This window comes from Dictyostelium discoideum (assembly GCF_000004695.1).
Source record: "Dictyostelium discoideum AX4 chromosome 2 chromosome, whole genome shotgun sequence".
In the NCBI taxonomy this organism is placed as follows: domain Eukaryota; phylum Evosea; class Eumycetozoa; order Dictyosteliales; family Dictyosteliaceae; genus Dictyostelium; species Dictyostelium discoideum.
In genome coordinates, this window is record NC_007088.5 from 2,406,193 (window position 1) to 2,425,670 (window position 19,478).

Genomic DNA, 19,478 nt, shown 5'->3' on the forward strand with positions numbered 1-19,478 from the left:
TCAGATCAAAAAGATTGTATTAAATACGGATTCAATACAATTGGTAATATGCTTTCAGGTTTCTATGACGTTATAGAGTATTTGTTACAATGTAATGTATTGAAAGTGTTTCCTAAAATCTTATCATCACCATCAGAAGCATTGGTGACGTGAGGTTATTATTTTTTATTATATATTACCAATGGTCCAACAGATCAAGTCCAAAGAGTCATAGACGAATGTTTGCTTAAAAGAGCTATTGAAACCGGTAAAAACTCATCGATCAATTTAAGAACAAAACTTGAAGCCACCTGCGCTATTGCTAAGGCTATCTGTGGTGCCTCAACTCTGCAATTGCCTTACTTAATACAGAATTATGAATTTCATTCCCTACAATATAATTTGTATGTTTTGAAGATCCTGATGCAACATTTGTTAATGCCCATGATGCTTCGTATTGAATTGAAGTATCTGTTTCATCAACTAAATATCTATGTAAAATTAGTACTAACCCTGAACTAATAACTCTATCAATTTGTGGATTATTATCTTTTTTTTATAATAAATAATAAAAAAAAAAAAAAAAAAGTCATTTAAAAAAAAAAAGTCAATTTAAAAAAAAAAAAGTCAATTAAAAAAAAAAAAAAATAAAAATAAAAAACTTACCATCAGATAAAATTTCTCTAACACATTTAACTGCTTCATATCTTTCTTGTCTATTTGGTGATGAAATATTTTTAAAAATTAAATAAAATTTATCATTTTGAGTATATATATATAATTAATAAAAATTAATTATTTAAACAAATTGAAAAAATAAAAAAATAAAAAAAACTTACTAAGGTATTTTGATGTAATGATTCATCGATATGGTGTATGTGTCAAAATATTTTTAAAATTATGGATTTAAAAAAAAAAAAAAAAAAAATTATTTGAAAATATTTTTTTTTTTTTTTAAATATTAAATTTTTTATTTTTAAATCTTAATAGGAGTTGATAATATAATTTATTTCAATTATAATGATACTCAGGCCACAGTGATCTTCAGCTACATTCTCACTTTTTATTTTAAATAGTAGTAATACAGATATGATCTAATATATATTTCAATAGTTTCAAAAAATCAAATTAAATTTACAGTTCTTACAAATACTAGACCTGATCCACTCAGTTTCTTTTTAATTAGTACTTATCAATCTTCAATAACAAATGATATGTTTCCTTTATCATCACAACTATTAATTGTTTCTAAACATTTCAATGAATATGGACCAATATTGACTATGGCGGTTATTATAGCGGATATTCAAGCGAATCACTTATAAAGGAAATTCCTTTATATAACAAAGGAAAATAATAATGAAAAAAAAGATATTAATATTTAAAATTAATTTAATATTTTTTATCATTTTTATTATAATATCAACAAATAATTTTATTTTATTATTCTCTGTGTATTGGTGATTTTTTTTTTTTTTTTTTTTTTTTATAAATTAAAATTCATTGTTCCATAATTTAAATTAAATAAAGAAATTTATTGTGCATTTTAAAATTAAAATAAATAAACATATTTATTATTTTTTATTGTTTATTGTTTATTGTTTATTACTTTAAAATTAAAATTCTTTATTTGATAATATAAATATAACTACTTTACATTTAAATAAACCTATTGATTGATTTTTGTTTAATCCTTTAAATTAAAACTCTTTATTTGGTAATTTAATTAAAAATGAATAACTGCTTTATATTTTTTTATATTATATTATTTTTTTTTTTAAATTTTTTTATTTTTTTTCTTTGTTTTCTTTTTTTTTTTTTTTTTTTTTTTTTTTTTTTGTTTTTTAAAAAATATATTTTACTAAAATTTTTCAAAATTAATTATTAAAAAAAGGCACAATAGAAAATTCAATAACCAAAATTTTTTTTTTTGATTTTTTTTATTATATTTTTTTATTTTTTTATTTGGCTAAATTATTACTAAACAAAAAATGGTATACATTTGTAGAGGTTGTAATCAACCTAAAAAAGAACAATGTCAATGCAAACAACTACTAGCAACATTAGGAACACAACAAAAACTAATACAAGCACAACAACAACTAATACAACAACAAAATCCAAACACAAATCATATTATGCCAAGTCTTCAATCTGATGAATTCACAACTAATACAACAAAATCCAAACACAAGTCATATTATGCCAAGTCTTCAAGCTAATGGATTTATAACAACTAAACAAGGTATTTTGGACTAAATAAACAAAATCTTCAACAAATAAAACATAAATGATTTTATTCCAGATCCAACTCTACCAAACAAATTTTATGTTAGTATTAGAAATTAAATAAATTAAACAATTATTATTATTATTATTATTATTATTATTATTATTATTATTATTATTGTACCATTTATAATGTGTTTGTTGGGATCAAAAAAAAGAAATAAAAAATAAAAACAATGAAATTTTGTTGTGAGGTAGTCTTGAAATTCAAAAAATATTTTTTTTAATTTTTTTTTTAAAATATCTTTTTATAAATATCTTTTTATAAATATCTTTATCAAATCGTAAAAAAAAAAATGGGGAACGTTTTTTTTTTTTTTTTTTTTATTTTTTTTTTTAAAAAAAAAAAATGATAAAGAAAATTTTATTAATAATCCTAACATTGGTGATAATAAATAGCTTTTCAACAATAAATAATTTAATAATTGGGGTTGAAGGACAGTTTCAATTGTATGATATTACAAATCAAGAAGAAGGTGCTTATAATAGATACCCAGATTCAACAAATCAAAAAATTTGTTCATATGTTTTTTCGATTGCAATAGTTGATTACTCGAATAGTGGGGCAACTTTGAATGTTTTCACCAATGATACAGATGCAATGGTCTATCAAATCATTAGGAAAGAATATGGAGGAATTGCCACAGTTATAGTTAAAAATAAAACACCAAATACTTATACATTATTAATAAATGCAACATTGCAAAATGGTCAAAATATTTATAAGAATATCTCAATAACTTATTCTTGTGAATGTTTGTATATAAAATTTAAAATTAAAAAAACAAAAATAAATAATTAATTAATTTCAATACCAATTTTATATAGATATCCCTCGAGAATTGATGAAGGTCAATGTTTTAACAAGTAACAATTATAAATTTACAATTAATCCTTATACAACATTAATACACTTTACAGGTTTAAAATATCAAATATCTTATCTAAATGTTTCAAGTCCTTCTTGGATAAACATAAATAATTTTTATTCAAATTTATTATATGTTAGTGTAGATTTTAATAAATATAATTTTGTACCAGAGTCTAATATATCAATACTTTTCTTGGATAGTTCAGATCAACAATATACTGTGAATATTACAATTCCTTTTTTTTATTTTTCAAGTAAGTATAATAATTAAATTTAAAAAAAAAAAAATAAGATATTAAAATTATTATTATTATAAGAAATGAATGTAGAAGAAAAGGATATTACATTCAAGATCTATCCAAACCAAACCGATGTTACAGTACTTGGAGTTAATTGTTCACCAGTTTACTCTATTACATTAAATGAAACCATTGAATATGATCCATTATTTATTGAAGATGTTTCACGTCGTATGCCTACTCCATCATATGAAATACCAGGAAAAGGTACAACATTCATTGGTTATGTTTATACACAATATTCTATTTTCGCACAAATTAATAACTCATTAACAACAATTTATAGTAACCCAAATTTAAATGTTTCAAGTAAGTTTTTTAAAATTAAATTCAATTACTTTTTAATATATACATATATCAAAGATTAATTTCTATTGACATTATTTAAAAAAAAATGAATAGAAAACTTTAATTTTACATTTCCAAATGTCATTGTTGAACCAGTATCATTACCTTTAATATTAAACTCAACAATGTTTTCATTTGGGTTCACTTCAAGTTTTCAGTATGCAATTTTTCCATTTTATTTTAGATGGAATTTAGGTTTTCAATATATCTTTAGTTGGCCATTTGGGTTTGAAAGTGGTCAAAATTCAAACTATTCTTTAAAAGTATCATTTTTAAAACCCACGTATTCGCCAAACAATTTTGGTTTATTGACCTTTAATAATGAAAATTTTATTATTCAAATAGACAATAGTAAGTATATATACATATAATCATTAATATTCTAATATACATATATAATCATTAATATTCTAAACTACTACTGAATAACACACACACACACCCCACACACAAACAAGTACTAACATTAAAAAATATTTTTAAAAATAGCGATAAATTCATCATTACTACCATTAGAATTAGAATCATGTAAAGTTATATACCTTTTTGAACAATTTCATTTATTAATAATTAAAATAAAACCAACATATAAAGAGATTGGTTATAATCTTTTCATTCAAATTAATGATGATGCAAATGCAATATATAGACAAGAATCATTGGTAGATGCTGAAAATAATATATATGAAATTGTTTATGATTTTAAAGGGCGTGGATTTTCAGTTTTATCTATTGGAGATTCAACTTTTAAAAAGAGTCAAGTTTATTATGTAAATAGTTATTTTTCAATTAATCCATTTTCAGTTATAGATTATAAAGCTCCAACAATATTACCTGTTTTAATAGAAAATATTACATTTTTAAAAAATTATATTGATGTGGCAAATAAATCAGTTGATAATATAATTTATTTCAATTATAATGGTACTCAAGCCCATAGTGATCCTTCAGCTTCATTCTCACTTTTTATTTTAAATAGTAATACCACAGAATCTAATATAGTTTTCGATAGTTTAAAGTTTGCAACTTGGAATTCAACAATTTCAAAATATCAAATTAAATTTACAGTTCTTGCAAACACTAGACCTGGTCCACTCAGTTTCTTTTTAATGTGTGGTTATCAATCTTCAATAACAAATGATATGTTTCCTTTATCATCACAACTATTTATTGTTTCTAAACATTTCGATGCGTATGGACCAATATTTAGTAATATTGAAAAAATTAATTCACCAAATGAATTTGGTTGGAAATTTACAATAGATGATCCAATTAATGGTTTTGATTATGGTGATATTATAGTGAGAGGTGAAATGGATAGTTCAACTTATAAATTCCATTTAACAACTCAAAATTTAACAAGAGGTGATAAATTTAATGGTGATTATCAAATTAATATAACTTTACCAAGTAAATGTGCATCTCAAAATTATATTATCACACAAGTTAAATTATATGATACTCAAGGCTTTTCAGGTGAATTTTATGTAGTTGGTGAAATGGATGGTATTAAAAATGTATTTATAAATTATTTATCAGATCCAACAATAAATAAAGTATATAAAACATGTAGTGGTGAAAATGATGGTATCGATAGTTCACCACCAATTTTAACTTCATTCATACCAATATTAAAACAAAATAGTGATGGTACTCAATACTTATCATTCAACTTTGAAGCAGTAGATATTGAAAGTGGTTTAAAAGATAAACAATATCCAGTTGTTTATATTGAAACAATAGAAGTACAAACACTTGAATGTGTATCATCTATTATTTCAATAAACGAAACAGCTGCAACCTATACATGTACTATCGATTTACCAATAGGATTTGGATACAATTCAGATATTATTTTCAGTGTTTATGGATTCATTAATAATGGCGGTTATTATAGCGGATATTCAAGCGAATCACTAAATAATTTATCTTTTATATATACAATTAATAATATAACTTTTAATAAAGTAATACAAATCACAAAATGCAGTAAATTTAATTCATTTGATAGCGAGTTATGGATAACAGGTAGATGTTTCAATTCAACGCAACAAGTATATGTAAAATATGAAGGAGACTCAAGCTTTAATCAAATAGTACCAACTACAGTTTATTGGAGTGCAATTTTTATTAAAAATATTAAACCAACCGATAAACCATTCATTATCAAAGTTTCAGACCTACCACTCACATCAAATGAATTCACTGTCAATCCAATAGTTTATAATTTTATAGATCCAACACCAACACAAACACCAATACCTACATCATCACCAATGCCAACGAATAAACCACAAACATGTTTAGGTGAACCAGTATGTGGTGGATCAAAACAAGGTTTTTGTTCATCAAGTGGATGTATTTGTTATCCACCTTGGATTGGTAATGATTGTAATTCACAAGTTATAATTATACCACAACCATCAACAAATACATCACAACCATCAACTGAATTACCAATTATCGATAACAATAATCAAACATCAAATAGTACAAATTATTTATTCAAATCATTGATTTCAATTGTATCATTAAGAGAATTAGATTTTAATTCAAATCAAGTTAATTTATATACATTTGATAAATGGATTTATACACCAATTAATAATATTAAAAGTCAATACTTTACAAGTATTCAAAGTGGTGATACAAAATCAACAAATACATTAACAACCAATATTACTGTAACTTTAGAATGGTTCAATCAAACGACAATTATTCAATTCGCAAATAATAATATAACAATGAATCCATCAAGTATTAAATATACAATTGAAATTACAGAATATAAATTTTTAAAACAATTAAATAGTCTTCAACTTGTAATGTCAGCATTATTCGAATCATCAACTTCCAAAGATACTTGTTCATTAAAAGTATTTGGAGATACAAGCGATGGTGATAATTCAAACTTCTTTAAAATTCAAATTGATGATCATTCACTTTATGGTAGATTCATTAAAAGAGCAATCATCGATTCAAAAGTGTCTTCAATTGAAAATCAATTATTAGATTCAAAAATGAACTCAATTCAAACATCATCAGTATCACAATCATTCATTGGTATTACAATACCAAACTATAAACAATCAATAATTATTGATCCAGACTTTTCAGTATTAGTAGATAGTAAACCAGTATCAAATAATGATAATAATTCAATTTGTACATCAAATAAATCAAAACTAACAAGTGCTCAACTCGCTGGTATTATTATTGGTTCTATTGCTTTTGCCACTGTAGTTATTGTATCAGTTGTTTACTTGGTTGTGAAAAACAGAAAATCAAAAAAATTCCAAAGAAAAGTACAAAAGAAATTACAAACAATTAACTGATAATTACTTAATCAGTTAATTTAATTCTAATATTTAAATTATAAATCTTGGAAAAAAAATAAAAATAAAAAATAAAAAATAAAAGATAAAAACAAATAAAAACAGGACTTTTAATTCGAAAAAAAAAGTATATATAAAAAAAATTTTAATTTTTTTTTTTTTATTATTTTTTAAATTAATCTTTAAAAAAAAAAAAAAAAGACAAAATCACCATTAATTATATAATCAATTAGCTTGAGATAGAACAAAAAAATGGATCAAGATTAGTAGAAAGAAAAAGCAATTGATTTCATCAACAACACCAAAAAACCAATTATTTGGTAAAAAGAAAAAAAAAAACCAAAAAAAAAATAAAAAACAAGTAAAATGAACCAATCATTTAGATGAATGTTGTTTTTTTAAAAATAACAATAATAATAAAAGATAAAATAATAAGGGGAGTTACACAGAAAATAAAAAAAATAAAAGTAAAAAAAAAAAATAAAAAAAAAGAGGAACACTTTAATGCAAAAATTTTTACAACCGCCTTATAAAATATATATAAAAAACAATCATCAATATTTTGTTTTTTTTTTTTTTTTTTTAACAAAACGACACCAATTTGTTTGGTAATAAAAGCGAAAAGAAATTTTGTGTCTTTTTTTTTTTTTTTTTTTCTGTTTGCCCCTTAGAATTTCAAAATTTTTTTTTTGTTTTTTATTTTTTATTTATTTATTTTTTTTTTTTTTTTTAAAATATCTTTTTTTAAATATCTTTTATTAGCTCAGCAAATCGTAAAAAAAAAAAAAAAAGCAAAAATAAAAAAAAATGTTTGCTAAAGGGCAAGTTTTTTTTTTTTTTTTTTGTTGTTTTAATAAAAAAAAAAAAACTTATTGCAAGTTTAAATAAACAAAAAAAAAAAATGATAAAGAAAATTTTATTGATAATCCTAACATTGGCGATAATAAATAGCTTTTCAACAATAAATAATTTAATAATTGGGGTTGAAGGACAGTTTCAATTGTATGATATTACAAATCAAGAAGAAGGTGCTTATAATAGATACCCAGATTCAACAAATCAAAAAATTTGTTCATATGTTTTTTCGATTGCAATAGTTGATTACTCGAATAGTGGAACAAATTTGATGGTTTTCACCAATGACACAGATGCAACAGTCTCTCTAATCAATAAGAAAGAATATGGAGGAATTGCCACAGTTATAGTTAAAAATAAAACACCAAATACTTATACATTATTAATAAATGCAACATTGCAAAATGATCAAATTATTTATAAAAATATCTCAATAACTTATTCTTGTGAATGTTTGTATATAAAACTAAATTAAAAAAAAAAAAAAAAAAAAAAAAAAAAAAAAAAAAATTAAAAAAAAAAAAAAAATAATTAACTTTAATATCAATTTTATAGATATCCCTCGAGAATTGATGAAGGTCAATGTTTTAACAAGTAACAATTATAAATTTACACTTTTTCCTTATACAGCAACAATACACTTTGCAGGTTTAAAATATCCACTAAATTTGCTAAATGTTTCAAGTCCTTCAAATGTTGCAATGAGCTTAGAGGGATATTCAAATTTATTCTTTGTTGGTGTAGGATTTGATAAAAATAATTTAATATCAGAGTTTAATATATCAATAAGATTCTTGGATAGTTCAGATCAACAATATACTGTAAATATTACAATTCCTTTTTTATATTTTTCAAGTAAGTATAATAATTAAATTTAAAAAAAAAAAAAAAAAAAAAAAAGATATTAAAATTATTATTATTTTAAGAAATGAATGTAGAAGAAAAGGATATTACATTTAAGATCTACCCAAACCAAACTGATGTTAAAGAATTTGGAATTAATTGTTCACCAGTTTACTCTATTACATTAAATGAAACCATTGAATATGATCCATTATTTATTGAAGATATTACAAATAATATTCCAACTCCATCATATGAAATACCAGGAAAAGGTACAACATTCATTGGCCAAGTTCATACACAATATTCTATTTTCGCAAAAATTAATAACTCATTAACAACAATTTATAGTGATCCAAATTTAAATGTTTTTAGTAAGTTTGTTAAAATTAAATTTAATTACTTTTTAATATATACATATATCAAAGATTAATTTCTATTGACATTATTTTAATTTTTTTTTTTAAAAAAATGAATAGATAATTTTAATTTTACATTTCCAAATGTCATTGTTGAACCAATATCAGTACCTTTAACATTAAACTCAACAATGTTTTCATTTGGATTCAATTCAAATACCCAGTATGAAACATTTTCATTTTATTTTAGATGGAATTTAGGTTTTCAATATATCTTTAGTTGGCCATTTGGGTTTGAAAGTGGTCAAAATTCAAACTATTCTTTAAAAGCATCATTTTTAAAACCCACATATTCGCCAAACAATTTTGGTTTATTGACCTTTAATAATCGAAATTTAAATATTCAAATAGACAATAGTAAGTATATACACATATAAAATCATTAATATTCTAAACTACTACCGAACAACACACACACACTCAAAACAATTACTAACATTAAAAAATATTTTTAAATATAGCAATAAATTCATCATTACTACCATTAGAATTAGAATCATGTAAAGTTATATACCTTTTTGAACAATTTCATTTATTAAGAATTAAAATAAAACCAACATATAAAGAGATTGGTTATAATCTTTTCATTCAAATTAATGATGATGATGCAAATGGAATATATAGACAAGAATCATTGGTAGATGCTGAAAATAATATATATGAAATTGTTTATGATTTTAAAGGGCGTGGTTTTCAATTTTTATCTATTGGAGATTCAACTTTTAAAAAGAGTCAAGTTTATTATTTAAATAGTTATTTTTCAATTAATCCATTTTCAGTTATAGATTATAAAGCTCCAACAATATTACCTGTTTTAATAGAAAATATTACATTTTTAAAAAATTATATTGATGTGGCAAATAAATCAGTTGATAATATAATTTATTTCAATTATAATGGTACTCAAACCCATAGTAATCCTTCAGCTTCATTCTCACTTTTTATTTTAAATAGTAATACCACAGATTCTAATATAGATTTCAATAGTTTAAAGTTTGCAACTTGGAATTCAACAATTTCAAAATATCAAATTAAATTTACAGTTCTTGCAAACACTAGACCTGGTCCACTCAGTTTCTTTTTATGGTGTGGTTTTCGAGCAATAACAAATGATATGTTTCCTTTATCATCACAACTAATAGTTGTTTCTAAACATTTCGATGAATATGGACCAATATTTAGTAATATTGAAAAGGTTAATTCAACAAATGAATTTGGTTGGAAATTTACAATAGATGATCCAATTAATGGTTTTGATTATGGTGATATTATAGTGAGAGGTGAAATGGATAGTTCAACTTATAAATTCCATTTAACAACTCAAAATTTAACAAGAGGTGATAAATTTAATGGTGATTATCAAATTAATATAACTTTACCAAGTAAATGCGCATCTCAAAATTATATTATCACACAAGTTAAATTATATGATACTCAAGGTTATTCAGGTGAATTTTCAGTAGTTAATGGAATAGATGGTATTAAAAATGTATTTATAAATTATTTATCAGATCCAACAATAAATAAAGTATATAAAACATGTAGTGGTGAAAATGATGGTATCGATAGTTCACCACCAATTTTAACTTCATTCATACCAATATTAAGACAAAATAGTGATGGTACTCAATATTTATTATTCAACTTTGAAGCAGTAGATATTGAAAGTGGTTTAAAAGATAAACAATATCCAATTGTTTACATTCAAACAATAGAAGCACAAACACTTGAATGTGTATCATCTATTATTTCAATAAACGAAACAGCTGCAACCTATACATGTACCATCAATTTACCAATAGGATTTGGATACAATTCAGATATTATTTTCAGTGTTTATGGATTCATTAATAATGGCGGTTATTATAGCGGATATTCAAGCGAATCACTAAATAATTTATCTTTTATATATACAATTAATAATATAGCTTTTAATAAAGTAATACAAATCACAAAATGCAGTAAATTTAATTCATTTGATAGCGAGTTATGGATAACAGGTAGATGTTTCAATTCAACGCAACAAGTATATGTAAAATATGAAGGAGACTCAAGCTTTAATCAAATAATAGTACCAACTACAGTTTATTGGAGTGCAATGTTTATTAAAAATATTAAACCAACTGATAAACCATTCATTATCAAAGTTTCAGACCTACCACTCACATCAAATGAATTCACTGTCAATCCAATAGTTTATAATTTTATAGATCCAACACCAACACAAACACCAATACCTACATCATCACCAATACCAACGAATAAACCACAAACATGTTTAGGTGAACCAGTATGTGGTGGATCAAAACAAGGTTTTTGTTCGCCAAGTGGATGTATTTGTTATCCACCTTGGATTGGTAATGATTGTAATTCACAAGTTATAATTATACCACAACCATCAACAAATACATCACAGCCATCAACTGAATTACCAATTATCGATAACAATAATCAAACATCAAATAGTACAAATTATTTATTCAAATCATTGATTTCAATTGTATCATTAAGAGAATTAGATTTTAATTCGAATCAAGTTAATTTATATACATTTGATAAATGGATTTATACACCAATTAATAATATTAAAAGTCAATACTTTACAAGTATCCAAAGTGGTGATACAAAATCAACAAATCCATTAATAACTAATATTACTGTAACTTTAGAATGGTTCAATCAAACAAAAATCATTCAATTCGCAAATAATAATATAACAATGAATCCATCAAGTATTAAATATACAATTGAAATTACAGAATATAAATTTTTAAATCAATTAAATAGTCTTCAACTTGTAATGTCAGCATTATTCGAATCATCAACTTCCAAAGATACTTGTTCATTAAAAGAATTTGGAGATACAAGCGATGGTGATAATTCAAACTTCTTTAAAATTCAAATTGATGACCATTCACTTTATGGTAGATTCATTAAAAGAGCAATCATCGATTCAAAAGTATCTTCAATTGAAAATCAATTATTAGATTCAAAAATGAACTCAGTTCAAACATCATCAGTATCACAATCATTCATTGGTATTACAATACCAAACTATAAACAATCAATAATTATTGATCCAGACTTTTCAGTATTAGTAGATAGTAAACCAGTATCAAATAATGATAATAATTCAATTTGTACATCAAATAAATCAAAACTAACAAGTGCTCAACTCGCTGGTATTATTATTGGTTCCGTTGCTTTTGCCACTGTAGTTATTGTATCAGTTGTTTACTTGGTTGTGAAAAACAAAAAATCGGTTTTGTTCCAAAGAAAAGTACAAAACAAATTACAAAAAATGAACTGATCGGCTTAATAAATAATTGATTTCGTCCCAACTTTTTAATAAAAAAAAAAAATTAGTTAATAATCCTAAAATTCTCTTTTTATAATAAATAATAATAATAATAATAATAATAATAATAATAATAATAATAATAATAATAATAATAATAATAATTATAAGATGAAAAAAATTAAAATAAAATTAAAATAAAAAGAAATAAATAGGACAACAAAAACAATTTTCTAACTATGGCTTGGGTATATACTAATATTTGGTAATTAAAATTTATTTTTATTTTTATAAACATTTTCTAAGGAATTAATAGATAGTATCATCATATTTAATTAAAATTTGAATTATTATTTTCAAATTTAATTAAAATATGGTAAATCTCTATTGAGTGGTCTAGATGGCATTATTCTAATGTCCATTACATTTTCTGAATCATCATCAATTTTCTGAGTTATACACCTTGATTGAACAAGTTCATAATCTTCTCCATTGCATTCAACTTTTCCACTATTGATTTCAAAATTTTCATTACTCCAAAGTTTACCATCTGTTTTATATTGAATAAAACGAATAAAAAGAGGTGGTGGAAAGATCATTGGAGTTGGTAATGTGATTGCTAAAAATTATTTTTAAATGTTGGATTGAAATAAATATTTAAATAAACAAAATTGGATATATTATTTCAATTTATTATAAATAATTTACCTTTTCCACTTATTGTTGATTCTCCATCATTATTTTTAATTATCATTTTATATCTGTTAGCATTTTCAATTTTTTTTTTTTTGTTTATTTGATTTTTATATTTATTAAAAAAAAGGGTAATAAGAAAAAAGAAAAATTAAAAAAAAAAAAAAAAAAAAACATTAAAAATTACCCAATATAAAAGAGAGATTTGGATCACTTCCCTATTTATTTAAAAAACGATGTTAATTGTATATTAAAATCGGTTTTTTTTTTTTTTTTTTTTTTTTTACCCAAGTTTGACCTTCTAATTTATAATCAATTACACGAAACCAAAATTGTGGTGGAATTTTTTGTTGTGATCAAATTGAAGATGCTATAATAAAAAAAAATATTAGAGTTATAAAAAATTAAAGAATATATAATTTGAATATTATTATCACTGTTGATCCTCCATTGTAACTATTTGTGATTTTAATATCTGTTGGCATTTAAATTTTTTTTTTTTTAATATGAAATTGATATTTTTTTTTTTTTTTTGATTTGGAATTTTTTTTTTTTTTTTTTTTTTTTTTTTTTTTTTGTGTAGGTTTTTAATCTTTTTAAATTGGTTTTTTTTTTTTTTTTTTAATGTATTTATTTATTTTTTTTTTATTTTTTTATATTAAAACCAAAAAAACCACCTCTGTTTGGTTATCGAACCAAATCCAAAATAAAAATAAAAATAAAAAATGAAAAAAAAATAAAAATAGTGATAATGAAAAAAAAAAAAATAAAAAATATCATGATTTTTGGAACGATAATTTTTTTTTTTCTTTTTTTTTTTCTTTTCACCATTTTTTTAACTTCAAATAATAAATTTAATTGAGGAATTTTATGAAATTTTTTTTTTTAATTCTAAATTTAGCTTCCTCGTTTTTTTTACTTCAAAATGATCAAAATAAAGTTTTTTTTTTTTTTTTTTTTTATTTAAATTAAACAAAAAAATAAGGGACCCTCCCTTTGGGTAGGAAATAAAAAAGAGGCCAGCTCCGCATTAAATTACTTTTGACGATGATGTTTTTATCTTACAAAAAAAATAAAAAAAAAAAATCAATTTTTTTTTGAGTTTTTTTAAAAAATTATAATTCATGACATTTGCTTTTCATTTCCATTTATTTTTTTAAAATATCTATTTTTCCGACCAAAGATTTTTTTTTTCCGACCGATGATTATTTGCACTCAAAAAAAAAAAAAAAAAAAAAAAAATTGGACCCAGGGTTGTTAATATTTGAATATTGTTAAATGTTGGATAGAAAAATATTTTTAGTATTTTTTTTTTTTTTCATTTTTTTTTTTTTTTTTTTTTAATATTAAAAATCATTTTGTATAATTAATTAAAATGAATAAAAATTTTGTTTTGTATTTATTTTATTTTATTTTTTTAAATTATTGTAATAGTCAATCATTGAACATAACAGATATTTCAGAAGCAAATTCGTATATAGTATATCCTGATTCATCAAATTCACAAACTTGTTCTTTTAATTTTAAATTTTTTATCCAAACTGTTAATATAATAAATTATTCTGGAAGTTCATTTTCATTTTTATTATCTAAATCTTTTGTTTTGGATACATCATCATTTATAACTAAAGATGGTCATGCATATGCATCTTTTAATGGTTTAAATTTGCCATTAGGAAATGATAGTCTAATATTAACATCAACTTATGAAAATTCAGATGGTATTAAAATTCAACAAAATTATTCAATATCTTATAAATGTGAATGTTTGTATTTGCCCCATTAAATTAATTAATTTAATATTTTAAAAAATTATTTAAATTGCTAATTTTTTTTTTTAAAAGTAATTGAATTTAATTCTTTGGGTTATAAGGTTTTATTAACAAATAATTTTAAAAAATCTAAATCAGGAATGAATGGAATTATTCAATTTACAGGATTAAAAAATAAACTAAAATCATTAAGTTCGAGTGGGGGAATTTTCAATGTCAAACCAACATTTCCAAATAGTTTTTCATTTTCTGATTATCAATTTCAAAATTTAACAAAAGAAAATATAATTTCACTTTTATTTAATAATGGTAATAATATTACAGTAAAATTTCCATCATCATTTAGTTCATGTAGGTATTTTTTTTTTATTTTTTTTTGAACTTGCACTTTTCATTTTTTTTTTTTATTTTTTTATTTTTTTTTATTTAAAAATTTCAAAAAATAATTAATCCTCGTTTAATTTTATTATTTTTTAGATTATAATGTTGATGAAAGCAATTCAAAAGTTGTAATTTATCCAAGTGAAAGCACAAATATAATTGAATATGGATATGACAATTCTCCACTTTATTCAGTTACAATAAATAAAACCAGTGTTGATTATGAACCTTATATTCAAGTTAATAATGGGTTTAGCAACTATTCTCAAATAACACCAATATATCAAAATGACAAAACTGTAACATATTTAGGTCAACTTATTAATTCAGCACCTTCAAAATTATCAATTTATTCAGAGTTTAATAATTCTTTAATAAAAATCTATGAAACACCAATTTTAAATATTACAAGTAAGTATTTTAAAATATATCTTTATAAATGAATTTTAATAGTAATGATAATAATTTTTATTATTATAATTTTATTTAGAATTTAGTAAAGAACCTTTTGTTCCAAATCCATTTATTGTTACATACTTTAATAGTGATGGTATTTTTTTATTAAATTCATCAATGTTTACAATTACCACATCAAATCAATTTAATTTCTTAACAACAACCTATTCATTTGGTTTATTCACAAAAGATTTTCAATGGCCATTTGGTTTTGGAAGTGGTAATAATTTTAATTATAATGTATCCGCTTCATTTTTGAGATACAAGGCTCTCATTAGTTCACCAAAAGTTTTTACTGTTGATAAAACAAATCTAATCAACATTAATTCAAATATAAGTATGTATATAATTTATTATAAATAAATTTAAAATAATAATTAATAATAATAATATTTAAATTTTTTAATATTAATATATATTTTTATTATATTATTATTATTATTATCATTAAAACATAAACTGTTTTTTTTTTAAAAAAAAAAAAAAAATTATAGTTGCACCAACTGTAAATGCACCAATTCTTTTAAAATTTGAATGGGTTCATTTATTTTCAGGAAATTATTTATTAAAATTTAGGGTAAAAGATAATGGATATGAAGCATTTGTTGGTATTGGTGATGTCAATACAATTGCATTAAGATATGAATCAATGATAGATAGTGAAAGTATAGGTGATGAAATTGTATTTGCAGCAGTTATAGATACATACAGATATCCAATTGACAAATTTATTGTATTCGATAGATTGGGACAAACAGAAACATATTCAATCGGTCAATATTATTCAGTTAATCCACTTTTAAAAATTGATTCATTTTATGAAAATAATAATAAAAATAATAATAATAATAATAACTTATTACTTATTAATAATATTACATTTTTTAATAATTTTATCGATATAATAAATAAATCAGTTGATAATGTAGTTTATTTTACATATAATGGAGGTAGAATGGATAATGATGAAAAACCAATTGGATTTATGTTAATGGACGTAGTTACATTAGTAAAGAATAGTAAATACCATTTCAACAGTTCAACACTATACTTTTCAACTTGGAATTCAACAATATCAATGTATCAAATTAAATTTAAAATACCTGCAAATACCCAACCTGGTCATATTCCATATAGATTCTTTATCAACTCTTATTCAACACCTTTAGATAGTGAATTCTTACCATCATCTGCACAACTATATGTAACATTATCAAGTAAGTATCTATAATATAGGTATAAATACAATTTATCAATAGTTTTCAATATTATTATTATTATTATTATTATTATTATTATTATTATTATTATTATTATTATTATTATTATTATTATTATTATTATTATTGAATCTACAGATTTCGATGGATATGGACCAATATTTAGTAATATTGAAAAGGTTAATTCAACAAATGAATTTGGTTGGAAATTTACAATAGATGATCCAATTAATGGTTTTGATTATGCTGATATTATAGTTAGAGGTGAAATGGATAGTTCAACTTATAAATTCCATTTAACAACTCAAAATTTAACAAGAGGTGATAAATTTAATGGTGATTATCAAATTAATATAACTTTACCAAGTAAATGTGCATCTCAAAATTATATTATCACACAAGTTAAATTATATGATACTCAAGGTATTGGTTGCTACTTTTCAGTATCTGAATCATTTGTAGGTGGTGGTGTTAATAACCCATTTATAAATTATTTATTAGACTCAACAATAAATAAATTATATAAAAAGTGTAGTGGTGAAAATGATGGTATCGATAGTTCACCACCAATTTTAACATTATTTACACCACAAGTAGCTATTCCTGCAGATGGACATATGGAAGTATATTTCTCATTTGAAGCAACTGATTACGAAAGTGGATTAAAAGATCTTCAATATCCAATGGTTTACGTTGAAGCAATTGAATTTCAAATATTTGAATGTGAAACAATTATTAAATCAAAGAATATCACCTCTGCAACCTATCAATGTTACGTTTACTTACCAAGAGGTGTATTGTACACTTCAGAAATTACATTCAGTGTTTATGGATTAATTAATAATGGTGGTTGTTATGGTGGTTATTCAAGCGACTCACTAAGAATTCTATTCCCGTATAAGTTTTCAATGAAAGCAGTATCATCAGGACTTGCTAAAAGGTTAGATATCTATAGAGTTTCTCAAATTACAACAAGTGGTGGCGAATTATGGATAATAGGTGCTGGTTTCTTTTCTTCAAATCTTGTAGTATTAATTAAATATTATGGTGAATCAACATTTACACAAACATCAATACCAACTATAAGTTATCCAAATGCAATGTTAATCAATGATGTCAAACCAACTGATAAACCATTCATTATCAAAGTACAAGAAGCTTTCTTTTCAAATGAATTCACTGTTTATCCATTAGTATTTGATATTCGTTTTGTACCACCAATTCCAACAGAATTACCAACAGAATCCCCAACACCAAATCCATCATCATCATCTTCTTCAATAGACTCGTCATCGTCAACACCTACATCATCACCAATACCAACGAATAAACCTCAAACATGTTTAGGTGAACCATTATGTGGTGGATCAAAACAAGGATATTGTTCATCAAGTGGATGTGTTTGTTATCCACCTTGGATTGGTAATGATTGTAATTCACAAGTTATAATTATACCACAACCATCAACAAATACATCACAACCATCAACTGAATTACCAATTATCGATAACAATAATCAAACATCAAATAGTACAAATTATTTATTCAAATCATTGATTTCAATTGTATCATTAAGAGAATTAGATTTTAATTCAAATTAAGTTAATTTATATACATTTGATAAATGGATTTATACACCAATTAATAATATTAAAAGTCAATACTTTACAAGTATTCAAAGTGGTGATACAAAATCAACAAATACATTAACAACCAATATTACTGTAACTTTAGAATGGTTCAATCAAACAACAATCATTCAATTTGCAAATAATAATATAACAATGAATCCATCAAGTATTAAATATACAATTGAAATTACAGAATATAAATTTTTAAATCAATTAAATAGTCTTCAACTTGTAATGTCAGCATTATTCGAATCATCAACTTCCAAAGATACTTGTTCATTAAAAGTATTTGGAGATACAAGCGATGGTGATAATTCAAACTTCTTTAAAATTCAAATTGATGATCATTCACTTTATGGTAGATTCATTAAAAGAGCAATCATCGATTCAAAAGTATCTTCAATTGAAAATCAATTATTAGATTCAAAAATGAACTCAATTCAAACATCATCAATATCACAATCATTCATTGGTATTACAATACCAAATTATAAACAATCAATAATTATTGATCCAGACTTTTCAGTATTAGTAGATAGTAAACCAGTATCAAATAATGATAATAATTCAATTTGTACATCAAATAAATCAAAACTAACAAGTTCTCAACTCGCTGGTATTATTATTGGTTCCGTTGCTTTTGCTGCTGTCGTTGTTGTTGCAGCTTCTTATTTTATTATAAAAAAGTGGAAAGACGATAAATTTGTAAAAACATTTAATAGAAAATTAAAAAAACTATCATAATTAACAAATAAAAAATACTGTGTATTAATTTTTTAAAAGTTTATT

At 22.7% G+C, this 19,478-nt stretch overlaps 6 protein-coding genes across 6 annotated transcripts; 4 read left to right on the forward strand and 2 right to left on the reverse strand.

Moving 5' to 3' along the window:
• Positions 1-307: 307 nt before the first annotated feature.
• DDB_G0272895 (hypothetical protein) lies at positions 308-684 on the reverse strand (the record flags this gene model as incomplete). The annotated part of the gene is made up of 2 exons (XM_639978.1): positions 308-528; positions 642-684. 2 exons carry the CDS (start codon positions 682-684, stop codon positions 308-310), a joined length of 264 nt encoding a protein of 87 aa, XP_645070.1.
• Positions 685-1,970: 1,286 nt separating this feature from the next.
• On the forward strand, positions 1,971-2,201 carry DDB_G0272803 (hypothetical protein; the record flags this gene model as incomplete). The annotated part of the gene is made up of 1 exon (XM_639979.1): positions 1,971-2,201. The coding sequence occupies one exon, from the start codon at positions 1,971-1,973 to the stop codon at positions 2,199-2,201; it is 231 nt and encodes a 76-aa protein (XP_645071.1).
• A 416-nt stretch (positions 2,202-2,617) lies between these two features.
• DDB_G0272805 (EGF-like domain-containing protein) lies at positions 2,618-7,121 on the forward strand (the record flags this gene model as incomplete). The annotated part of the gene is made up of 5 exons (XM_639980.2): positions 2,618-3,023; positions 3,097-3,393; positions 3,457-3,747; positions 3,841-4,137; positions 4,276-7,121. The coding sequence occupies 5 exons, from the start codon at positions 2,618-2,620 to the stop codon at positions 7,119-7,121; spliced, it is 4,137 nt and encodes a 1,378-aa protein (XP_645072.2).
• A 901-nt stretch (positions 7,122-8,022) lies between these two features.
• DDB_G0272897 (EGF-like domain-containing protein) lies at positions 8,023-12,548 on the forward strand (the record flags this gene model as incomplete). Its single annotated transcript, XM_639981.1, has 5 exons — positions 8,023-8,428; positions 8,532-8,831; positions 8,903-9,193; positions 9,299-9,595; positions 9,700-12,548. 5 exons carry the CDS (start codon positions 8,023-8,025, stop codon positions 12,546-12,548), a joined length of 4,143 nt encoding a protein of 1,380 aa, XP_645073.1.
• Positions 12,549-12,898: 350 nt separating this feature from the next.
• On the reverse strand, positions 12,899-13,290 carry DDB_G0272596 (hypothetical protein; the record flags this gene model as incomplete). Its single annotated transcript, XM_639982.1, has 2 exons — positions 12,899-13,155; positions 13,245-13,290. 2 exons carry the CDS (start codon positions 13,288-13,290, stop codon positions 12,899-12,901), a joined length of 303 nt encoding a protein of 100 aa, XP_645074.1.
• A 1,314-nt stretch (positions 13,291-14,604) lies between these two features.
• DDB_G0273043 (EGF-like domain-containing protein) lies at positions 14,605-19,433 on the forward strand (the record flags this gene model as incomplete). Its single annotated transcript, XM_639983.2, has 7 exons — positions 14,605-14,995; positions 15,074-15,352; positions 15,479-15,793; positions 15,873-16,175; positions 16,333-17,055; positions 17,197-18,588; positions 18,661-19,433. The coding sequence occupies 7 exons, from the start codon at positions 14,605-14,607 to the stop codon at positions 19,431-19,433; spliced, it is 4,176 nt and encodes a 1,391-aa protein (XP_645075.2).
• Positions 19,434-19,478: the final 45 nt, after the last annotated feature.